Source organism: Colossoma macropomum, unplaced genomic scaffold (assembly GCF_904425465.1).
Source record: "Colossoma macropomum unplaced genomic scaffold, Colossoma_macropomum, whole genome shotgun sequence".
Taxonomy (NCBI): domain Eukaryota; kingdom Metazoa; phylum Chordata; class Actinopteri; order Characiformes; family Serrasalmidae; genus Colossoma; species Colossoma macropomum.
Window position 1 is genome coordinate 5,352,895 of NW_023494799.1, and position 25,000 is coordinate 5,377,894.

At 42.1% G+C, this 25,000-nt stretch overlaps 1 protein-coding gene across 1 annotated transcript in view; it reads left to right on the top strand.

The window, feature by feature from the left end:
- Positions 1–25,000, top strand: part of ptprsa (protein tyrosine phosphatase receptor type Sa) — a 358,543-nt gene that overhangs the window by 144,537 nt on the left and 189,006 nt on the right. Inside the window, exon 3 of the mRNA XM_036587418.1 lies at positions 22,433–22,631. Within this exon, the coding sequence (XP_036443311.1) occupies positions 22,538–22,631 (94 nt within the window). The 5' untranslated portion in view covers positions 22,433–22,537. The remainder of the gene's footprint in view (positions 1–22,432; positions 22,632–25,000) is intronic.

Sequence of the window (25,000 nt, forward strand, 5' to 3'; positions counted from 1 at the left end):
GGATCTAATCAGCCAGCTGGTATCTGTCTGTTGGGCCCTACATTCACTGACAACATTGATAAGAGAAAAATGATTCTGCTGTATGTTTTCTGAGACAGAACACAATCTGATGAGATGCTGCTTCTCTCTCCGGTTCAGGCCGGTTTGTTGTGTCTAAACCTTAAAGTAAGCAGTTCCTGTCATGACAGTATAACAGTTTAAAACAGTTTCTACCCTCATATCAGTCGCAGGGATAAAGAACACAGGACTGCAGTGTGGAATGCCTTTAAGTACATTCAGCAGCACAGAAGCAGAAAATTTGACCAAGGGTGCCCAAACCTTTGCACGCCACTGTAGTTTGATTAGTTTATTTAAAAGAAAACAAGATCACACAAGCAAATGCACTTAACAATGATATAAATACTTGTTTTTGCTGCACCTCCGCTAAAAGGGTGGGAATTCCCACCTCAGTGTCTGGTGTGACCACCGTTTGCCTGTAGCAGTGAGACACATTTCTAGAAAAAATCCTGGATTTTATCACACGACTGCAAAATGGAAGCAAAACCAAAAGTGTTGCATTTATATTTGTGTTCAGTATATTTGTGGCAACAACTTCTAACTAACTGCCAATCTGGGACGGAGCAGTTTCCCCACCCACTCAAGAAACGTAAAAATGTTGCTGCAGATTTTGAGAAATTCCACTACAAAATCAAGCATTTTAGTCTGCATCAGTCACAAAAAGGTCTGAATCATCCTTTGGGCCAAAAGAGTTTCAAAGGCTCAGTCCCATTTCACCCCTCGCCCCTACCACTTAGCCCTTACCCCTCCGTTTTGCATGTTCATGTCTAGGGGTAGGGTGTCCCGATTGTTGTTGAGATAGGGGGTAGGGCGAAGCGTTCGGGCTACACGGCCTTCCAAACGGAGGTTTTTCGTAGACTCACTCCAAACAGAGTGTTATGAGGGAAAAAAAGAAAAATCGCCAAGACGGCTGAACAAGAAACCAAAGAAACCCACAAAAGTGAGAATTTTCTCAGTTAAAAATTATGATAATCATTGTTTTATCTCAGTGTAATGTGGGTTCAGTGTATTATGGTCCTTTTCTTCATAACAAGCATCACTAGTAGTTTGCTGATGTCTCTGTAGCTAACTAGCTAAATTTCCCGTTCCACCTTAAACACCTCAGGCATCAGAACTGCTGCACCATTTAAGGTGGAACAAAAAAATTTAGCTTCATATCACTGAAGAATTAGGGGCGGATGATAATAAATAATTGCCCCCCTCTTTGAAGGCATATGATTCCCTAAATGTAACTAAAGCCCAGCAGTGAGGAGCTGAACTTCACCCTCCTCTGCTGTCACTGCAGACTGGCAGGGTCACCTACAGAGCAGCGCTGGTAGCTGTTAATGAAGTGATGCTCTTTTTATTTGAGGGTCCCATTTTGTAGGGGAGATTTCAACCACTACAGTTTGTAACTCCAAGGGGCAAGATGACCCTCGAAAACAAGGGGTAGGTGTAAAGATAAGAGATGGGATTGGGCCAGTGTGTGCTTTTAACAACAATTTGGAAGAGAAAGCAGTCAAACCATGATTTACACCAAACCTGCTCTTCATAGCAAGGAACTCACTTAGCACATACCTACTTCATGCTAACAAAACATTAGCAGGCGACTGCGGGAAGAAGAGTCACAGCGTGAATTCCTAAATTCCTAAAGAAAGCCAAGGTGCCCCCAAACTTCTGCATGCTTGTTAGAGTCTGTCAGGGTCTTTTGTTGTATTATCTTCCGAGCGGATACGAACAGTCTTTGACGTGCGTGTTTGACCCCGGGGCTGGTGGCTGCCTGCGGTGACGCGCTGCCTGTGTTAGCACTGCTAGCCTTCTGTATAAGCTAAACAGATGCATAGGGCTGCTATGCTAATAGCCAGCCCCCCCCCCCAACACCTCCCATTCAGCTGTCAGTGCGGGTGAGTGGCAGTGTAATTGTCTGCCCGTGTCAGGAGCTTTCCTGCACAGCTCCGCTAAATCAACGGGTTGCCAGGTGTCCAAAGGGGGATGAGGATCCCCCCCCCCATACACACTCCAGCACACCACACCTTTCACAATTTGCATGATTCTAATAATTTGCTTATGTAATCAGAGCTTTACTGATGCCAGTCCAATAAAATGTCATTTTGATTTCCACATAAATCTGCGCCGCTTTGCATAGATTTAATTTCACTTTCCATCACGTCAGTCACGTCGCGGCCCGTACTGGCGCCCTCTAGAACGCTCTCAGCCGTGGCTGAAGGGCTAGTGATGGCACTCTTGGCAGGATGCCAAGTCTTAACGTCGTCCCCTTTTTGCCGAGCGCCGGGTTTGTGATTTAACAGAGCGTCCCACCTTTACTGGAAAGGCTGGGTCTGTCCGTCTCTGACTGTCTCTGCAACCTCTGACCTTCCAAAAGTGAAATCTGTCTCCTGTAAGTGCCAGCTCGGCCGGCCATGCCCAGACCTGTCTGTCCGCTGAGAGTCGTGGCCTTGACCGTGAGCAAGATGAGGCATGTCGATGTTTCTTGGCTGGGCAAATTTGGTGCCGCAAGCTGTACTGGAGAAGGACAGCAATCAAACTCGGCACTCGATTATTTGATCAGGTATTCAAAGAAGAATCATAAACATTTAGATTACGCTGCAATTTTAACTTTTGACTGAACATACAAATGCAGATAATGTGGGACAGACGCAGCTGATATTGGCCCTGTTTCAACACTTTTCTGACCACTTACAGCACAAGGGGAGGAGAAGTCCCGCAGGGCCAGATGTGATCTTGTAACGAAAACATCTGGGGAGAAATTTTGGGCTAAACGTAGCTGGAATGTGGACTTATTAGGGTGGGAAGAAGCTGAAATTTCTAAACCAATCCAACACCTTGTGAAGACAGAGCTCGGAGTAGGGGGCGATGGCGCGCTCGTTACATTACATGCACTTAATAATCCGATAACTGCAGAAAATCAGATTTTGTCAGTAATTCGATCAGTGCGTTAACATGCACAAGTAATCAGATAATGGGAAACTCCAGGTCTACGTGAGTCAGACAGTAATCAGATTTCTGCTTTGCAGCCAGCCAGTAAACTCACAGAAGAAGACGTGACATAAACATAATGTAGAACTCAAACTTCAAACCGCAGCTTTTTTCAAAAACATCACCCCACTTTACCTAAGAATACCATACATCATCTAGAAGATGAAGAATATTTGAGAATCGTTGAGAACGCTGCTGCTTATTTCCGGTACAGCAGTCTGGAGAAATCTGAAAGAAATCAGAGTAAGAGTTTACGTGCACTGAGGAATCTGATTACTGAGCTAAAATCCAGCCTCTTTATCAGATTTCTTAATCAGACTTCCAGATCAGAGTATGGTGTTTACATGACCATTTGAATAATTGGATAACTGCAGAAATCCAATTATGATCAGATTATTGAGCGCATGCAAACACACTCATTGTCTGGCTGACCACAACCCTGTCATTAGCTCCTGGACATAACATGCATACTTACATATGTAACTTACACTTTGTAAAGAATTGCTTTGTCTGGCTATGAGCTTTGGTGCAGCCTTTAGCTGCTAACTAGCAAAGCTAGTAGAGTAGTGAAGTTTAGCAGTCTTGTATAACAGATTAACATCCTTATAGGAAAGTCTGTCCACTCAGTGACCATCTTATCGGGCAGTTATTTCCAGTCAGACCAGAGTCCTCTCTCTTTGAATGGGGATGGGCCTAAACCTTCAGAACTGAAGGTCGAATTAATGTTTCAAAAACTTTTGAAATTGCTGGTAAAATCTGGTAAAAGCTCATAAATACGCACTTAATATAGGATGGTTCTTCAAGGGTTCTTTAGTAAAGAAAAGGGTTCTAAATAGCACCAAACAGGTTTTTCTATTGTTACGATGCCACGCTTGTTACAGTAGAAGAACCCTTTTTGGTGCTGTATAGAAAGCTTTTCAAAAAGGTGCTTATATAGAACCGTCTACATTTTAAGTGTGTACTTCGTAGCGTTTGGCTGTTTTTTGGGTTATTCTGGCTACAATGATCACAATGAGGGGGTGCTTTCCCGCCTTGCGGTGTGACCAGCAAACCTGATTGGCTCTTTCTCTTGAAGGGTGGTACTTTCTTCGCGAACGTTGGCCGTTCAAATTCATACTTCCACCAGTGACCGGCTCCTTGTCTTTATAACGTCTCTGTAACAGATGGAGTAGTTTGCTAATTAAATACACAGTCTGAATGTTGTGCTTTCGAGATATCAAGCATTTAAAGTAGTTCACTGTCTCAGACCTGAGAAGGGAAAAGCTTCAGGCCACAATCAGATTTGCTGCTGAAGTCGACACTTGTGTTCACTTGATCCTTCGCCCCTCTGAGGGCTCATCTAACCAACTTTGTTTGGGCTAATGTAGTAATGGAGCAGCCCTTGAGATGCTGTCTGTGATTCTCCTGAGAGGAAACGGTGAGGCCAGGTGGACGAGGGCATGTTAAGGCTAGTATTGCATTTCACGTTAAGAAGGAAGGTCTAAGCAGAGCTATATATGGGAATGTTCCATACAAAACAGCTGGTTCTCACTGTACTGGTCTCCAAATTCTACTCCTCGAAATGTCGTTATGCTTATATCATTTCAATAATTTCCACGATAAAACTTTTTTTTTGACGTAAAAGAGTTGAATGTAGTCCGCAAACGTTGTAAAGTTTCAAAATATGTTGCTCAATGCAGTCCATACAAAATCAGCCTGTTTTCAAATTCACTTTTTTGTGATGTCACAAAACCCAATGTTTTTACATGTGTCCATCTTTTCAACCTATATCAGATAAACTCCACCCACTTACACTGATGTTATAAGAAGTGTTTCAGACTGCTTTTTGAACGAGGCATACAGGGCAGCCTATCAGAACAGAGCTCATTTACATATATCAGCCTTAAAGGCAAGGTAACAAAAACAGCCTGAGGGATAAAGTACGAAAGTCTAGAGAGGCCGTGAGCTGTTGCTAGAATTTTCTATACTGTTATCTTGAGAATAATGAGTTCATTATCTTGTGATCTCAAGATAACAACTTTATCTTGATCACAAGATAATTAACTCTTTATCTCAAGATAACTATCTTGAGATCCTAAGATAATTAACTCATCTTAACAACTTAATCTTGAGATCCTAAGATAATTAACTCATTATTTCAAGATAACAACTTTATCTTGAGATCACAAGACAATAAACTCATTATCTCAGGATAACAACTTTATCTTGATCACATGACAACTCGTTATCTCAAGATAATTTTATCTTGATCACAAGATAAATAACTCATTATCTTGAGATAATAAGATAACTCGTTACCTCAAGATAACAACTTTTGTTATGTCGAGATAAGATAACTAACTCATTATTTCAAGATAACAACTTTGTTATCTTGAGATAACAAGATAATTAATTAGTGATCTCGAGATAACAATCCAGAGAATTAGAACTACCTTATGGCCTCTCTTTAGTAGGTTGGGAAGTGGGCATGTAAAGTACATTTTTGTTGTATAAGATCATGTAAATATCATAACTGGACCTCAGGAAAAAAATGTAATACTGAAAAATGAAGGATATGGGCGCTTTAATCAAAAATACTTCAAAATACAACAGAAACATGCATTTAAATAGCAAAAATCTCAACAGCAGGGCTGACCTCATGCCTGGACATGTGGTCAGTTTTATAGTCTTAAACAAGAGTACTGCGCAGCCTTATTAAACTGGAGCGTCTATTAGAGTTCACGACAAAAAGGAAAACGGTCTTCGTTTAGAAATGCTTGTATTTAAATAGCAGAAATAGTTATAATAGCCACCTCAGTTCTGCACAAAGGGCATGCGTTCTCTACAATGGAGGAGCTGGGTGTGGAGAGCTGAACACCTCCAGTGGGAATCAGCCGGGCGTGTTTGCAGCACCAGCTAGCAGGCTGGCTCTCCCCGAGGAACCGCAGATCAAACGAGCCACCTGCTCTTCTCAGAAAGACGTATCGGTGTGAAGAGCTGCTTTACGGGTGCCTGATGTGAGAGGTGTGGAGAACAGGTGGTTCCACACGCTGATGAATGCTTTTCTTTTACTGTTTGGAAGGAGCAGGAGCCTCAAGCTGCCTTCATATCACAGGTCTTATTGCTCGCTTCTGATTTTCTTTGCTCAGGTCTGATCTTTCCGTTTTGATGGTGGAGGATGGGCGACATGGCAAAAATATAATATCAGGATATTTTTCTCACACAGAACACATCATGATATTTAGTGTTCCTGTGGTTTGAGAAGGTGGAGCAGAGAAAAAAAACGTTACAACATTTTTAAAAATGATCACATTTGTGTCGGTCAGCCGAGTGGACAATAATTTCAAAGTGATTTACTGCATAGCCTAAAAAAGGGTTGTTTAGTGAAGGCAGTGGTTGTGTATAGAACTGTGAACAGTCAAAGAAACAGTTGTAATGTGTAAACGGTTCTTCTTTTCTATGACAGAAAACCTGTTTCTTTTAAAGCTGCACTATGTAATATTTTGTTTCAATTGAAAGAAGTAGCATCACTGAGTTAGTAGAAGAAGCTTAGAAAGCCTGAAATAATAACTTAAAACATCCGAGGCGAGTTTTTCGGACTACGCCGTACGTTTTTATTCCTTAACGTCACGCGCACAAGGTTTAAAAGGAAAGTCCAGCTCAATGTTTAGGCCTCGTGCAAAATCAACATTATAGTGATGAAGATATGATGACAATAGTAGATACTTCACTCACATCCTCACTAAGTTTCGACTGAGCTCTCTAGAATCAGCAGATTCATCCACTCAGGGAAGGGATCAGAAGCATGTTTTGAAGCACTTTCACCAGAGAGGTCTCCAAATCCCTGAAATCGACATATTTAAAAAAAAAAAAAAACATTACTAAAAATGGTTCCAACCTGTAACTGATAAGGTCCACCCACTTACACTGATGTTATAAGAAGTGTTTTAGACTGCCTTTTGAATGAGGCAAAATACAGGACATTTTTTAAAAATATTCATATTCGTGTCAGTCAGAGTACTATGGACAATAATTTCAACACGATTTCCTGTATAGCCTTAAAAAAGGGTTCTTTAGTAAAGGCAGTGGTGTGTATAGAACTGTGAACACTCAAAGAAACATTCGTAATGTGTAAATGGTTCTTTGCATGGTCCTTCTCTATGACAAAGTCTTTTAAAGCTGCACTATGTAATATTGTTTTGTTAAAATTGAAAGAAGTAGCATCACTGAGTCAGTAGATGAGGCCTCTAAAGCCTGAAAAAAAAATTAAATCAAAGGGGCGAGTTTTTCGGACCACTTCGTATGTTTTTATGCGTTAACGTCACACGCACAGGCTCAGAAAGAAGGTTTGGCTCGATGTTTAGGTCTCGATAATGATGAAGATATGATGACAATAGTAGATAATTCACTCACAACCTCACAAAGTTTTGACTGAGCTCTCTTGAATCAGCAGATTCATCCACTCATGGAAGGGATCAAAAGCATGTTATGCATGTTAGATGCAATTACACACTTTCACCAGAGAGGTCTCCAAATCCCCGAAACCGACATATTTAAAGAACATTTCTAAAAATGGTTCTATTAAGCAGCAAAAGGGATCTGCTATTGTCAGAAAGCTACATTTGGCACAATATAAAACTGTTTTAGCTATGAATTATTTTTTAAAACACAGATGCAAAACGTAATATATATTAGTTGCTTCAGCATCTGCCCACTGGCTCCTATTTTAAGGGTCTTTGAAGTCAACAGGTGTGATGTTCTTTTACTTAATGCAGGGAGACAGTTCAAAATTATTGTCCATGTTAATCGACCATATACTGCAGATGTGTCTGGCGGGGAGTAGGTTGAAAACTGCTGGAGTTAAGTTCCTTTAAAATCAGAACCTGGCTCTGAGATTGGAGAGGATATATGTGTTCGGCCGGGTGGTTTTCCTGGTGACATTCCTTTCTCTCCTTTTCCTCTATCTTTCATTCTCTCTCTCTCTCGCTCTCCCTCTTTCCCCCATCTCTCCTGAGTAGACTGCGAGACGTCTGTGCGGCGTGTTATTCATCATCGAAATCTCTCTCTGGCTCTGCGGCCCATCTGCAGCCCAGGGATCCACCATAGATCATCCCTCTGCTGCGGTAAACAAACAAAGGAAGGAACGCATTGGTCACGGAAAACAAAGGAAGAAAGGCAGTGTGGTGTTTGTCATCTCCGTAACACGTCTGGGTTCTCTCTCTCTCTCTCTCTCTCTCTCTCTCTCTCTCTCTCTCTGGCGGCTAACACCAGACCATAACCGGCAGCGCTGTGTGGTGCAGTGTGTACGTTAATCACTGTGTAATGCTGCGGGTTTGCTTGGGCTGAAGAAAACGGGGGGCGTTATAAACAACCTGGCAACCCTTGTTTACAAATCATCCCAAAACCACATATCTACAAAATGGATTTACAGGAAAAGCAAGAACAAGTACTTCTACTGTGATGTTCTTAACGTTAAAGAGGAATTAAGCTCCATTTCTGCATGTATTCAACTGTTGAGGTGTTAATACAGTCGTTCAGAGTGGTTTGGTGTGAAATGGTTCACTGCAGAGAAACTCAGATTTCTTTACAGTGGTGGTGATGGGAACCAGGGGTCGCCATGACTACAACACAAATATAGCCATTTTATTTACTATCCAAAACGACCCGGAATCCTGTCTGAATTTTTATATGTAATGTTGATTTACTGTAAGGGGTAAATCTTTCTGCGTTGGAGCTTTTAGAGGCATTGAACTCCTCAGACGTCTGGTTCCTATCACCACCACTGACACTGGAATTCCCCCTTTAATGTTAAAATTAATATAATACGATTTAATTCCTGGTTATTTTGGTGCATTTCTGGTGGTTCATTCTTTATGAAATGTTCACGCAATATGACGGACAAAGTGGACAAAAAGTTACCAGGTTCTTTCAAGTAGACGTTCTGAGTAGGTGGGGATGCACCGCTGTAGCCGATATCTGATATTTTTCATGTGCATATCTGTCGATACCCATACATAGACATTATATGTATATAAAATGTATATTAATCTGGATTAACATTATAAAGAAGTACAGTTTGTACATTTATTGCATCATTTATAAAAAGCAGCTGCCTTCATATTGTGTAAGTGGTGATGAGTGGACTAATAAAAATGCTTTTATGGTACTATAAAATTACTAGGGATGCTCCGATATGGGATGTTGATACTGATAAACATTTATAAAATGTAAAAAATTGGGCTGGATACATCTGGATTAGCGTTACAAGGAAATACAACACTTATTTTTGCAGTAAAATGAATAAAATGCGGAAATTTTAGCAGTAAACCAGAGTCGCAGTGCAAACCATCGCTGTATCACAATGTCACGATGTATTGTTCCATCCCTGTTTACCACAAATAAGCTGTAATATCGCAATGTGACTTCCCCCCAGTATCGTTCAGCCCTAGTTGAGTCTGATGCTGCTAAGCGCTGCTCCTGATTGGCCGGCTGTTTGAATTTGATCTCTCAGTTTGCCGTGGAGACGGCCGCTGGCAGCCGGCCAGCCAGTGCCCCCGACTAGACCGTGTTCTTCCACTCTACACGCAATTCAAAATGGCAGCACAAGCACAGCGGAGGGATGGGCTCACGCCACCTGGAATACACACCCCAACCTGGCAGCCAGATGAAAGCCAGATGTGTGTGTGTGTTTCAGGTGGGATTACTGCTGTGGTCAGACACACGAGTGCGTGTGGGCGCAGAAGGAGCCTGTGTGTCCTTGATAATTGGACGGAATCAAAAGAGCAGTTCAGACGGCTCTTTGTTTCAGTGCAGAGTGTGTGAGACGTTAGAGCAGCAGTGAAACCACGAGTGCTTTTCAGAGGATTTTTTTTACGCTCAAGCATAATAGGAATGGTCATGCCGTTGGTTTATGACACTGCAGTCAAACAGAGGCTTTGTTCTCTGGACCTCGTTAGATTTCCAAGTGCACTTTTCAAGGATTTCTTTCACTTGAAAGCTGCAGAGATGTAAAAGATTAGATTAGAGATGCCCTGTTACGTGATTTCTGAGCTGGTAATAATGACCAATAACGACAAGTGATCATTTGAAGGGGAATTCCAGATTATTTTTTCAAAATTTCAGCAGAATTCATAGGTTGAGGTGTAAACCGTCATTCAGAGTGGTTAGATGTGAAATGCTCCATTCTAGAGAAACTTACAGACTCAGATTTCTTTACAGTGGTGGTGATAGGAACCAGGCGTCGCCATGTCTACAACACAAATATAGCCGTTTTATTTACCAGTGAACTTACACATCTTCTGATTTTTTCATATGTAACGTCTATAATGGCAAAATAGTGATCAATCTGAAAAACAAGTCTTCTTTAGGGACTATTTTGTCTCATGACGCTCTCCACGTATCCCTCCACCATGAATGGACTTTTAAAAATATGTATTAGGCCAAAAGCTTATCTCAAAAATATCATAAAACAATGTGTAAGGCATCTGGCAGCATATTTGTAAATATTTTATGTAATAACTTCCTGTGAGGAAGCTTTCAGAGGCATGAAAGGCTCTTCAGATGTCTGGTTCCTATCACCACCACTGTGAACAATTCTGGAATTTTCACACCAATTTCTGTTCGAATTTCCATTGGAGTTTCTGTGGGTTCATGGTGGGTTACAACTCAGATCAGATATGATGATTATTGTAAACTAAATTGTCAGTTTCCAGTATCAAATCAGTGATCATAATGACATGCTTCCATTTTACAGTGAATGATAATTTGCTGCTGACTAGCTCAGAGCGAACGTGGCCAGCACTGTGTCCTGTGTCCAATCTAATTGACCACATCTGTTCTGTTGCGGCGCGCTGTACAGTAACATCCACGTTGAAGATCCACGGTGCGACTGTTGTCGTGATTTAGAAGAACATGACAGGCTGAAGTAATTGACCCCTGCCACGCTCTGAGCCACGCTAAGAACAATCAACAGTCACTTCATGCACAATTAGGCCTGTTTGCCTCACTTCACTTAATGGCAGTGGCTTTCTTTTTATCTGTCTGAGTGGCAGAATTAACACTGTCTGCTTCATTGATCCAATTAGGCACTATGATAAAGAGTTTAAAATAGCCTGCTTTAACTCATTTAACCCCATAATACAGCCTGCAGTAGAATTTAACAATATGGATGGCTACACTTACTCTATAGGTAACCTTTAACCTCAGTCATCATATATTTTAACCTGTGTGGTGTATTAGCTGTGTCAGTTAGGGACCTGCAAGCTTTATTTTTTATTTTTTTATTTTTTATTTGTTTATTTTTCTTGTCATTTTAAACATGTATATGGTGGTGACATCAAATATAATGTGTAATAATAATAATAAAAAAAAAATATACCTGCATAAATGATTTTTATCACAAATCAAGTGCAGCACATTTGTTTTCAGACTGTGCTACCTTCACTCTACTCAACTGTCTCCACAAAACAAATTCAGCTACAGTGTTGGTTCCTCGGTCTTGTTTACCAAGATGATGGCACACGTGTGCAAACTTGCTGCCTTCATTTCTCAGCCAGCTCAGATCAAGTATTTCATTTGTATAAGCCAAACAGAACTAAGATACGCTTACTGAAACTTGCAGTTTCATAAGCAGTGAAGTTTCATTTTTGCATGTTCAGTTTCCTTTTTAGCTTCCGAACAGTGTCTGAAAAAAGGTTAAGATGTGTAAATTATTGTTGGCAAGCAAGACTGTCAGCTTCCATTTAGTGTTCATCTGAAATTGACTTATAAACACGTTTAATTCTGTGAACTGTCGCAACTGCTGTGAGAGCTAAACGACCGTCTACAAATTACATGGCAAGTGGCAATCATCGGGGGTCCAAGCACTATGCGCCATCATGAGCCAGTGGAGCGCAAATCATGGGCAAAGTAGAATGGCCTGGGGTGTCAAAACATTGTCTGCCAAATTTTGTGTGGTAAGCGACACATTTGTAACACAAAAGTCAAAATAGAAAGCAGCAGTTTTTAGACATTGCTTATGTCTGCATAGTGGTTGAACTAAACAATTCTACAGCAAATATAGATTCCTGTAGATAAATATACAGTGCACAAGAATTATCATGTTAAAATCATAAAATATTCTCCTAGGATTGATGCAGTGTGGGACCCTGCTTCAGGGGATTGGCTTCTAAACTTGTCACTTTATTCACTGCTCATGAATATCGGTCATACTTTATCTGGACTGTACAGATTAGGCCCCTATAGATTTCACTATGTTAACAAACGATCTGGTGAAATGAAGATGATTCTCAACAGCATTAAAGGTAGGATTTGGTCCAGGGTGAGGGTTTTGGATAGAGATTAAGATTAAGGTTAGTGTTAGGATTAGGGCCAAGTTTAAGCTTGGGATAGACGAAGACAAATTTAATAGACATGTAGTTGAAAGTGAGTTAAATGTTGGTTAAATATAGTGTATTATCCCAATAAAGTATTACCAAAATATGGCATGGATGTTGGTGGTTTGCACTTTCTACACAATTTCTTCACTTGTTTTAATGAGACATAATTCCTGTTGAATTATAACATGCTTTATGTCATCACTGGCATTAACTGTGACTATAGGTTAAACTCAGAGTTCTCATTCGTAGCTCATTTAATACAAAAATTGAGAGATTGTAGACTTAATCTGGAGTCCTCCCAGTCTCGGGGGACTGCAGTCCTCATCTTGCCCCAACTCGCTTGATTTAACTCCTGAAGGGCTTCATAATTAGCCGATGAGTCGAATCAGCTTTGTGGGATTAAACAGAGCAGTGCAGTGACCTTCTGTTCTATGAGAATGAGTGAAGATCACTGCTTTAAGGTATAAAAGCCAGCACCATATTGTTAAACATGCCTTCTATTCTTGCTATGCTGTGCATTTTTAATACACTATCTATTGACGCGTCCTGTGTGGTGTGTGTAACAGCAGCCTGGCTTTGTGAGTGAAGTCTGTGTCTATCACTAGTTTGATCTTTGTATTGAGCAGAAATCTCCCGGGCTCTTCTTGCAGAGTTTTAATTGGCTTCTTCGGCCTAATTCACATCATCTGACACACATGAGACTGAAATCTGGCTTCTGGCTTTGCTCTTATTATCCTATACGCACCCACATAACCACTTTCATTACCACTACATGTGTGAAAAATAGACAGAAGTGCATCACATGACTAAAAACAGTAGTAGCAGCTGTCTCAAAGTGTGGAACACGTCTGTTCTTTCCATCTCTAAAGAGAACCGTGTGTCGTACAGTGTCAGAAACTGCATAACTGTTAGAGATTCCCCAACAGCTCAATGTGGAAAATGCCATTTGTGTATGAAATGAACCGTTTAGCCAACTGTGTCTGAACACATCGGAATTAGACCTCCGCATTTAACCCATCCGTGCAGTGAAACACCACATACACACTAGTGAACACACACACCAGGGGGCAGTGAGCGGAGGGAGCGGTGGGCAGCCCTATCCACAGCGCCTGGGGAGCAGTTGGGGGTTAGGTGCCTTGCTCAAGGGCACTTCAGTCACGTACTGTCGGCTCAGGGGATCGAACCGGCGACCTTCCGGTCACAGGGCTGGGTCCCTAACCTCCAGCCCATGACTGCCATTTGTACGATGCTAATTGGTGGGGCAGTCTTCTATTACCTGTCACTTGCCATTAGCCCTAAAGAAGCAAACTTTAGACACCAAACCAGTGGCCTAGCACGATCTTCATTCTAGGAAGGGCCTGGTTACAGGTGGAGAGGCTATTAAGCAAATCACTATGTCACAGAGACATTGCTATAGTGAGGAGAACAACCACCAACTAGCCAGCTAGCTTACTTAATTGTAGCTTCCATAACCTTAGAGAGGGTAAAAAGGTCTACTAGGTCTACTGAAATCGTCTTCTTTTCCACTTTACTGCTTAGCTAGCTGCTTAAGTAAGCAGCTCAGCTAATTTCCCACAATCTGCCGAAACAGTAGAGCAGGAAGATGCCATGATTGCATGTTGGTATAAACAAAGCAGAACAAAAAATTGGTATAAAACCAAAATTGGTTGCAGAATTGGTATAAAACGACGGTGCTTGACTGATGACGGCATGCAGCTGTGCAACTGTTCCTATGTTGATAGCGCCCACCAGCTATAGCACTTTAGCAGTCACTTTCTTCCTTTTAAGATGGTAAAAGGCATAAGGATGCAGCCATCCTCTATTATAAGAGCACAAGACGAGTGAGGAAGGCGAAGCCCCCTCAGCCCCCTCAGCCGCACCCCCTCCACCACCACTTGCACTGAACATGTATTGGCTGATATTTGGGGTAAGGAGGGGGGAAATATGGCAAAGATATTATATCATGATACCTACTAGGTCCATATCATGGACAATGTAGTATGTAAACACTGCTAATGTTTTGAAACATGTTGTTTACTAAGCAAGCCATGAAGTTAATACCTACATAGAACTTAAGCTGCACAAACAGCCTGTTTTGAATTCATTGTTTTTGTGAGATCACAAAAACCAACACATTTGCATATGTCCGCATATTCAGCCTACAGCAGTGAAGCCCACTCACATTTGAAATCATGGTTTCAGTGGGAAATTATTCATCAAATAGATTTGCCATTTCTTGTGGAGTCCCTCAAAGTTCAGTTTTAGGGCCTTTGCTTTTCTCTTTGTACATGCTACCTGTAGGTGATGTTATTAGGAAACATAGTATACATTTTCATAGCTATGCTGACGACACCCAGTTATACATTTCCGTTCTTTCTGATGATCAAGACTCTGTAGACAGACTAACCAGTGGTGTGTCAGATATTTCTCAGTGGATGTTGCAAAATTTTCTACAATTAAATTTTGAAAAAAACAGAAAAACTGATCGTTGGTACAGAAACTGGTACGAAACCTGGGTGTAAACTTAGTCTCTGTTTTATCTGCATGTAAACACAGTCACTAAAGTAGCTTTTATCATTTCAGAAATCTCGCTAAAGTTCAGCCTTTTCTGTCTAAGAGTGACGCAGAGAAACAGAAGACAGAGGCAAAATGCAGGGCAGCCAATCAGAACAGAAGTCATTTACATCAGTCTTAAAGGCACAGTAACAAAAACAGCCTATTTAATTCTAAGAGATGAAAAGAAGAGGAGGAAACGGCCCTGTAAAAATGAATAAGGACAGTTTTTATATGATAAAAGGCTGATATCATATTCTTAAGTGTGAATGATATTTACTATACACTCAGAAAAGCATATTGTTTGTTACGATAACAATAAAATATCGTCATATTGCCTACCTGTAATGTGTAATCACCTTTATCATCATATAAAGAGAGCAAAACAAAGCCTACATACAGTAATTCCTGCTGTCTTTTCTCTCCTTTCTCTTTTCTCTTTTAATTCCTGCACACTCCATATATAACATCCACTTTTTCATCTGCACATTTATGCATGCGCAGGCTGTGTGTTGAGTTTTTTGTGGTCCAACATGACATTCGTATCTTCCACTCAAGTGCGTACGCTCACACAGAGCGAGCGAGGCCTGCGGGTCCGTGGAGTCCACAGCAGAGACGCTCCGCCATGTGCCAGCACCGTCCTCCCTCAGGACAAACAGCACTGCAGCTTTCATAATCATAACTCATATTAACGCTAATGCTAACGCTAGCACAGCCTGCACCAGTGGCTCCGCTGCAGCCGCCTGCAGGCCGAGCGCGCTGTATCTGCACCGGCCTCCCTCATTACCGCACATTCCTGCTGCCTTTAATCAGCACTGAGAGAAACATCAGCCCAACGTTTTGATCTTCTGCATCAGCTGATGTGCAGAAACAGTGAGTTTTCGGAGAGAAAGCGCGGAAGCTGGTTGCAAAGCTTAGCAATTTTCTTTGCAGTTCTTTTTTTTTTTTTCGTGTTTATTTTTCTTTCCCTCCGGCGGAATCAGTGTGTGTGGTTTTTCTTCTTTTTCTCTAATTAATGTTGGTTCATATTGTTTCTCAGCCGATTTCAGAGGCTTGTTTGGTCTGTTTTTCGTATTTCTTGTAGGATTTTTCATCTCACTGCTGAAGTTTAGCCTCCCTCTCTCTCTCTCTCTCTCTCTCTCTCTCTCTCTCTCTCTCTCTCTCTCTCTCTCTCTCTGCCTCTCTCTTGCTCTTTTTCTCCTTCCCTTTTGCTCTTCGTTTTTCTTTCTGCCTCCCTTTATCCTCCTTTCTCTTTTCCCTTTCTCTCTCTCTCTCTCTCTCTCTCCCCCTCCTTCTCCCTTACTTTTATCATTTCTCTCTTTCCTTGTTTTTCTTTCCATCTCTTCCTCTATCTCTCTTTCTTTCTCCATCTTTGTTTTCTCCTTTCCTTTTCTCCCCACTCTGTTTTCTCTCTTGCTGTTTTTCTCTTTTGCTCATTCCTTTCCCATCTCTTTTTTCCTCTCTCTCCCTCTCTCTCCCCTCTCGCTCTACTTTTGGCCCAATCCCGTTTCTTATTTCTCTTTTACTCTATCTTGCCCCTCCCTCTCTCACTATCTCTCTCTCTCTCTCTCTCTCTCTCTCTCTCACTCTACCCTCTCTCACTATCTCTCTTTTTCTTTTTCGCTCTTCCTCACACTCCCCTCGCTCACCTTCTCTCTCTCTCTTTCCCCCATCTCTTTCACTCTCTCTACCCTCCCTCTCTCACTATCTCTTTTTATTTCTTGCCCTCCCCTCTCTCACAACCTCTCTCTCCTTTTCTCTCTCTCCTTTCCCCACCCCTCTTTTGCTCTCTTTCCCCTCCCTCTCTATCTCTCTCTTTTTATTTTTCTCTCTCGTTCTCCCCTCTCACTCTCTCTCTCTTTCTCTCTCTTCCCTCTATACTCTCCCTCTCTCTCTCCTTTCCCCATCTCTTTCACTCTCTCTACCCTCCCTCTCACTATATCTCGTTTTCTCTCGCTCTCCCCTCTCTGACTACCTCTCTCTCCTTTTCTCTCTCTCCTTTCCCCACCCCTCTTTCACTCTCTTTCCCCTCCCTCTCTCACTATCTCTCTCTTTTTTATTTTTCTCTCTCGCTCTCCCCTCTCACTCTCTCTTTCTCCCTCTTCCCTCTCCCTCTCTCTCTCCCTCTCTCTCTGTTATCATTAATAATGGATGTGTATGTGCAGGATTAGGCTGCAGTGTGTCAGTGGAAGTGGTGCTGATTACATTTGACTGCTGGAACTCACAATAAAAAAACCCAGTGAATCAGCCAGGTGGTGGACGAGCAGGCAGAGGGGCAGCGAGGGGTCCGGAAACAAGGGCAAATTAACGCAGATTTGATTTTGCATTCTCAAAACTTCTGCTCAGCGCCTGCTGTTTATTCTCAGTACGGTGATGTGGCGGTGAAAAATGACCGCTGCTTTTGGCTCAGTCATTTATTTATGTTCTGTATCTGCAGCAGCGAGACGCAGAGCTGGGCCATAATCGAATTTTAATAATTTTATATTATAATAATGTTTCATTCATTGTGTCACTGTTGTTTTACTGGAGCTGCAGTTGAAACTCTTATTTTCTGAACCATTTTCAGAGGTTTCATTACCACAGCGATGATTTACAGATGCAGCTCCTCACTCACACCACTTACAGTCGTCTGCAAAAGTTTGAGCGCCCCTGGTTAAATTACGTTTTATGGATTTTCGAAAATAAGTGAACACACCCTCTACAGAGAACACTCTTAATTTTGGCAATTTTCTGCTATTTTTAGTGCACAATTTCCATTTATTTGCATGTAATGTGCCTTAACTTTCTCGTAGGCCACATTTTATTTTTATTTTTTCCCCCCAATATGAACAAATAAACAGTCATTGTGCATTAAAATGTGCAGAAATGTTTCCTTGTTACCTTATTTTTACTTGTGAAATGAGCAGAAATGGTCATTTGACCGGGGCGCCAAAACTTTTGCATACCCAAGGAACTGCATCAACTTATTCACTTATTTAACATTTATTTAATTTATTTAATTTTAATTTATTTAATTATCTACTCTAAATCACTCGTAGCCCCTCCCACCTTCAAGATACATCATCAGAAGGGGGTTTTCTGAGTCTTTAAACCAGAAAATCTGATTATAGAAACTTGCGGCTACTGTAGGATGCGAGTAGGCATGTTTTCAGTAGATGTAGTGATGGTTAAAGTTCTTATTTGGCCTAAAAGTCCCCTTTAAGATCCAAAGCGTCTAAAAGTAGGCAGTCAACCTCAGAATACTCGTCACATTTGTCACATTTATCACATAACATCACATTTATCAAGGTTATCGAGGTATTTTGCTAAAAATTCAACACGCTTTTAAACAGAGGACAGTCCAGCCCTTCTTCCACCTTTTAGCTTTCTGCTGGCTGGTCAGCAGCTACTGAAACCAAGTTTCACGTTAATTCAACCAGGCAAAGGCGTGGTGACATCTGTCGGGTGGGAACGTGTAGTTAAGTGTTGGTTTGGAGTCTTCTTGATATCCCAGGCTGCTCTCACTTTGCTTTTTTCCCACCTGTAAAGCTGCGTGAGGTAATTACCGTCCCAGCTGAGAGTGCAGAGGTTTGAGCCGCTGATCAACACCGAGATGATCGTCGGTCAAATGTGAAAGACCACCTGCTTCTCCCCTCCAGGGTGAGCTTTTAGTGGTTTACGATGCACAAGTGTGAAAGAATTCGCTGTCGGCCTGTCAGACTCCCTCGTTTCTGCCGTGTGCAGTGTTGGGGTGTTGGTTTGAGCAGATTAGGCTCATATCTGCACTCTTACAGGTCTGCGTGTGATACTCATGTTCCCACAGTAACAGTGAAGTATTATAGAGTGCAGATGTATCAGACTCTGAAGCTGCTAGTCAGGGATTTGGGACTTGGAGCGTAGGGGTGGGCGATATTATCATATAGTATCTTTATTGTGATAAATTATGTTCTGATACACTTTTCTGAGTGTCAGTAATTCTAGAACGCTGTATGTACTATAAAGACAGACCGGTTCCAGATGAAATGGCTGGTCGTCTGTAGCTCTTTCACCTGATAATGTGAACACAGGGTAACGGTTTAGATGTCAGCTCAATATGTCAGTGTCTTATTTTGTAAATGTATTTTTTCCAGTTGCTGACTTTTATATTTCTGTTTCCTTTAGCATTCTTAAGGCTAGTGCTCTAATTTCAGGGGTAATGAATCGGGGATCATTTATGTTCCCTATAATAGTGATTAGGGGACCATTTCTGTTCCCTATAATAATAATTAGAGGACTATACAAGTTCCCTATAATAGTGATTAGGGGACCATTTCTGTTCCTTATAATATGATTAGGGAACCATTTACATTCCCTATTCTACTGATTAGAGGACCATTTATGTTCCCTATACTAATCATTAGGGGACCATTTCTGTTCCTTATAATAGAGATCAGGGGACCATTTCTTTTCCCTGTCATATTGATTGGGTTCCCTATATAGTGTTCCTGGTTGTCCAGTGTGGGGAACGGTGATTAGAGGACCATATGATTTCATCAGCTGGACTAAGTTCCTTAGATTTGCATTGGAGCTGAACACTGTAGATCTTTAAGCTTGTGTTGGACTCCACATGAAGTAGAACCGTTTTGGTGCTCATTGACACATAAAACAATACCACTGTTTTCATCTTTGGCACCTGGAGCTTCAGACCAGAACCCTGACAGTGGACTCAGAAGAACCTCATACATCACAGCACACAAACAGGGCCACCGCCAAGCCCGCGGTGTGCCCTCGCCGCACGCGGCTTCACCGACACGGCCCCGCGCTGCCACTGCCTTTCGTTTGAGCGCAGCTGAACGCAGGTGTTTCTGAAGGTCTGACAGAGAGGCCCTCACTGACACACAGCCTGTCAGCACCGCACACACACACACACACCGCCCGAACCCTCAGGAAACGCCACACACACTGCAGCGCACCTCCGCAAAATAAAGGAGCAGACTGACACTCGGGCGAGTGTGTGTTTCCATAAGTGTGTGTGTCAGCCGCTGTGGTGAGTGGTGATCTCAGGGGACGAAGCACAAAAGCCGTATTGTGATAGCGTGCGGTGTGTGGAGCGTACCCGCGGGGCAGAGAGGACGGCAGTGTGTTTATCTGAGTGTGCGTGTTGAGCTGGCAGGTTATGTTAAGTGCTACAGTGAAGTCCTCGTCCACAGCCATGCTGAGAGACACCTCAGAGATACATGCACATTTATACAGCCTTATCCCCACAATTTATGGGGTACAAAAATGCATCGGTGCATCCTGATGGGTCAGTTTTAAGGTGATGGCTACATGGATTTTGGATTGTTAGAATTGATTGTAAAACAAATAATCCATGAAAGGCTGTGCATTGTTGTTAGTTCATCATGTGATCTTTCTGGTGGTAAAATCACTGTAATGCACGGCCACAAGTGGATTTGCTTTAGTGAAATGACAACAACATAAAATATGCTAAAATACTCAAATTTCCAATGAAGAATTTAAGTAATAAATAATAATAATCACAGTAAACAGTGCTTCCACCAACATTTGTACTTCAGTTACAGCTTGCTACGGACTAGTTAAGGAGGACAATAACTTTAGGTCGCCTGTCACTGAATATTGCACTCATTTTTGTATTTTTTTATTTCCTGAAATTTTTTGTTTTGTTATTAGAATAATGAAAATATCATAATATATCAGCAATTAATGCAAAAACCTTTGCTTTGTAAGTGACGCACATTACAATGATTTTAGTGGCAGGATAATATTTGTGCATATATTAACCAGCTCAGCCAATCAGATGCTAGCACCGGAACTGTCTTTTCTAAAATGAATTAGAATTCAATATTAAATATTCTCAGGCTGTTGTCAAATGTGGAGTTAAAGTTTGGTGTATTGTTATATTGCCTGTATCCCACTACTGTGTAAAAAGTTCCTCCAGTCACATTTGTGTATAAAGCGAATATTCAAATTATTATAATTATCTCAAGAATGGCTGTGAAATTATTTGCACTTCGAACGCAGAGTAAGGGCTACTGCACCAGTCACCGGTCACCGGTCAGTGACTTCCAGCATTGCTCACTTTCCCTAAGCACCACTTAGCATCTCTCAATTACCGCATTAAATAACAGCCACAACCACACCATAAAGTTCCATAGGTCAGTTGTGGCTTGTAATTTACACACAGAAAGGCAGCCAATCTAAAGTCTCGAAGATAAACAGACAAATGCTGATTGTCTGTTACCTCAGCTAACGTTAGCCTAGCCACAACTTACAGCATATTTAGCCTCATATCTTGTACCTGGAAAACAGTGAGCTTGTGAAGTTATTTAGCTGAGACCAAACGTGATAAATCCAAAGTTGAACATTGTTATTTAATTTATACGAGTTTGGTGTAAAATGAGCTTGAGCTTGATGTTTCTCGGCACTCTCACTGCTTCGCTTTCTATGTGTGCCGGCACGTCATTATAGAAATCACCAGCTAATCATTGCTAATTCATCTGAAAGATACATTTCATGCAGTTGTTTACAGATGTTTGACGTTTACTGCGTACTTCATAATGTACAGTGCACAAAACCTGCCAGACTCACGCCACTCAAAGTTATACAGTGAAACTGTATGGCAACTAAGTCTTCCCATCACTCATAAGGGAACTCATCATTGCTTTATTAAGGTTTAAGAAACCTCCTCAGTTTCATTACTTGTCATAAAAACGCACAGCAACTGTCTCATGAAAATAACACATGTAGTCTGGATATGTATGTATATATGTCCCTTGTGTTAGCAGCTGTAATAAAGTGTTGCAGATAATTATGCATATACTAGCTTTTCTCACAACCATATCAGCGGAGTCACTGCGGGGTTAGTGAGGATTAACAGCAGTTTGTCTAACACAAATATCAGTAGGTGCCTCTCTCTGCAATTACCAGATTGGCGGATAAGCAAATAACATGGAGATCCAGTGATAAGGCTTGAATTGGTAGAAAATGAGTTGCGTAAAGCTTTCAATTGAGATAGTAGTGAAAGCGGGGAGCAGTTTAGAGGATATCGACCCTATTTACAAACTGGTTTGGTCCGAAGGTTGAACCTGGTGGAACTCCAGTTTCTCGATCTACTCAAAACACACTTAAAAATGCCATAGAAACCCAGTCAGTGTTGAAAGTCTGTTCATGCATTCAGCTTGCAGTGCGTATCTTCTTCCTGTCTACCTGTATGAAGCTTCTAACCATCATGTTGCCAAAATTACTTTACTATAAACAGCTTAAGTGCCTAAGTGTATGCTGTGGTCAGAATTACTGTATCACTTTATACTGCAAGTTTTCTGACAGGCACTCCTGTGTTTATTATATGAGGGTGAAGTGAACATTTTTGCAGACAGCTTTGCTGTTGGGTTCCTCGCTGAATTCTCAGAGATGTATATACGTTCTCCTGTTTTCATTGTTTATTGTTGGACAGGTGAATAAGAGAACCCCACTAATGGACATCTCCTTTCTTTCCCCTCTTCTTTTTCCAGAGTGCCAAGCGTCCAGTGTGCAGACCCCCCACCCTACCCCACCCCCACTCCCCCTCCTTCTCGTGGGGCTGTGGCTCTCCAGCCAGGTCTAAGGTCATCTGCAGAATGGTGCCGGCCGGCCGCCTGCCCTACCTGGCCACGCTGCTGTCTCTGAGTGGCCTGCTGCTGTCTCCGCTGCTCAGTGGCTCTCTGGCCTTGTGTAAGTTCAGCCGAAACCAAATCTCATTTAATTACACGCATAGCAGGGAGTCTTGGTCTACTGTAGTGTTTACCAACCATGGGCACATTCTCCATCAGACGGTCTAGAGGCCCTTTCACACATGCCCTTTTATGAGGGAATTTCATCAGAATTAAACGGGAAAGGTGTGGGTGTGAAGTCAAAATCCCGGGAAGACCGGTACAGTAATTTACCTCCATGAGACCCAGTACAATTCCTGTTTACTAGAAGGGCTCATGTGTGAAACCAGGAAAGCCTTGTGATGTCTTGATTACCTCCAGCAAAGTGAAATGATTCTACAGCTTTTTTTGTTTTTACAGTTTGAGCAGTTTTCACTTTTTTCCAAGTCAAAAATGTCACCAGAGTGTAAGATTCCTTGTGGCATAAAGCTCAAGAAAAGCAGCAAATAGCTGCCCTTCGTGCCTGCATGGCTGCAACTTTGTTTCTTTTGCTTTTATTGCTAATGTAACGTCATTGGACAGCTGAACACGCTTGGAGGAGAATGCTAACCACCAGCTAAGTTACGTCAGCTAACAGATCTCTGCACTGGCTAGCGTTGCCCTGAGTAATCGGGGAAGAGAGAGGGCCGTCTTACCTATCCAGAGAGAGTGAGGCCAACTGTGCTCTCTTGGACTCGCAATCCCCCGATGAAGGGGCCAAGGTTTAGACGGTTACGCCATCCAGGAGCTCTAGGGGGGCATATTTTGTAAATTAAGGAGCTGTTGGACATTCATGCTGAGAACATCACGTCCTGTTTCACAGGATTTTCACATTTTCACAATGTGAACATGTGCCTTCTGGTGAAATAACGTTTATAGGTTGCAAGTTTGAAAGATGCACATCTTGAAGAGGTAAAGATAGGTGTGGAGAGTAGTAGAGGCGAGTCGGAATCAGGTAGGACACTGGGACACCGGGAGTGAGAGTCAAGAAGGAGACCTGGACACTCCGAGTCAAGAAGGAGACCTGGACACTCCGAGTCAAGAAGGAGACCTAGAACCTCCGAGTCAAGAGGGAGACCTAGACACTCCGAGTCAAGAAGGAGACGTAGACACTCCGGGTCAAGAATTAGACCTAGACACTGCGAGTCAAGAAGGAGACCTGGACACACAGAGTCAGAGTCAAGACCAAGACCAGATTTCAGAATATAAAACTAAGAAGAAAGGGGAAGTTAGTTATACGCACATAATATAAATTAATAAATAATATATTTTAAAATATATTTTGTAAAATTTCTAATATCATTTGTAAAAGTAACATTAAATAATACATCACCTATTAATTGATAATACATTATAGTCTTTGCATTGTAACTTTTGGAAGCAAATAATGGTGAAGTTGTTCTGTCTCTCTCCTCTAAAGCTTGTTCAGAATCACCACTTAGAGTGAACCGAATTTAAACCAAGCACACATCCATTTTTATTATTAAATGAAAACATGGTAATAACAACATTCCGATATGCCTTCAGGGGATGTTTGAATTCTGGAGCCAGTGAACATCAACAAATAATGCCCAGTTAAGCCATCATGGAAAGATCAATTAGATCCTCAACCAGCAGCGCACAGAGTTTATTAAACGTAGAGAAAGGACTGTTTTATTCTGTTTGAAAGTTTAGTTGATATTCAGTGGTGGCAAATAAAAAGTTTAGTTTCTAATTAGCTGAACAATGAACAATTTCAGAGTCTACCTTAACCCCAAGACCGAGACACGGCCGAGTCAGAATGATGTGGAGACTGAGAAAAGACTGAAACGTTAATTTATCGTCTAGAGTCCCTGACCAGACTACAACCCTACAACACTAGTGGAGAGCATTCTGTACAACAACTTAAAGCCGTCATAACGATGAAAACGTCATCCAGGTTGATGAAACTGTCAGTGGCCATTTGATGCGTTGGGACTCTTAAGACAGCATATCTGTCCTATCTGTCAGGGTAGGATGGTCCTCCTCTCCCCCCATCACTCAGTGCAGTTCTAGCCAACGTGGGCACCTTTTAGCTACCAACACTTAGTGTGCTCCTCCAAGCGTGTTGAGGTGTCCAGTGAACAGATCCAGTGGTGTTTGTCACTAGAAGGAAGGATTATGGCATGCGCCCGTTCCCTGGGCCCCGATGACGGCTGCGAGAGCCGGCAGGAAGGCGGGGCCTGAATCCCAAACACTGCTGAGGGATGCAAGTGACGGCAGGAGGAGGACGTCAGCCGCCAGAGAGAGGATGAACTCAATGATGACGGCCACAAGAGGTGTAGTGAAGTGGCCTCACTGGGGAACAGGAGGCAGGGCCAGCGGTGTTCGGGATTCGTGCGCCGTCCCCCACTCACTCGTGGTTTTCCTCTCCTCGCTGTCCTCGCCGGGCTT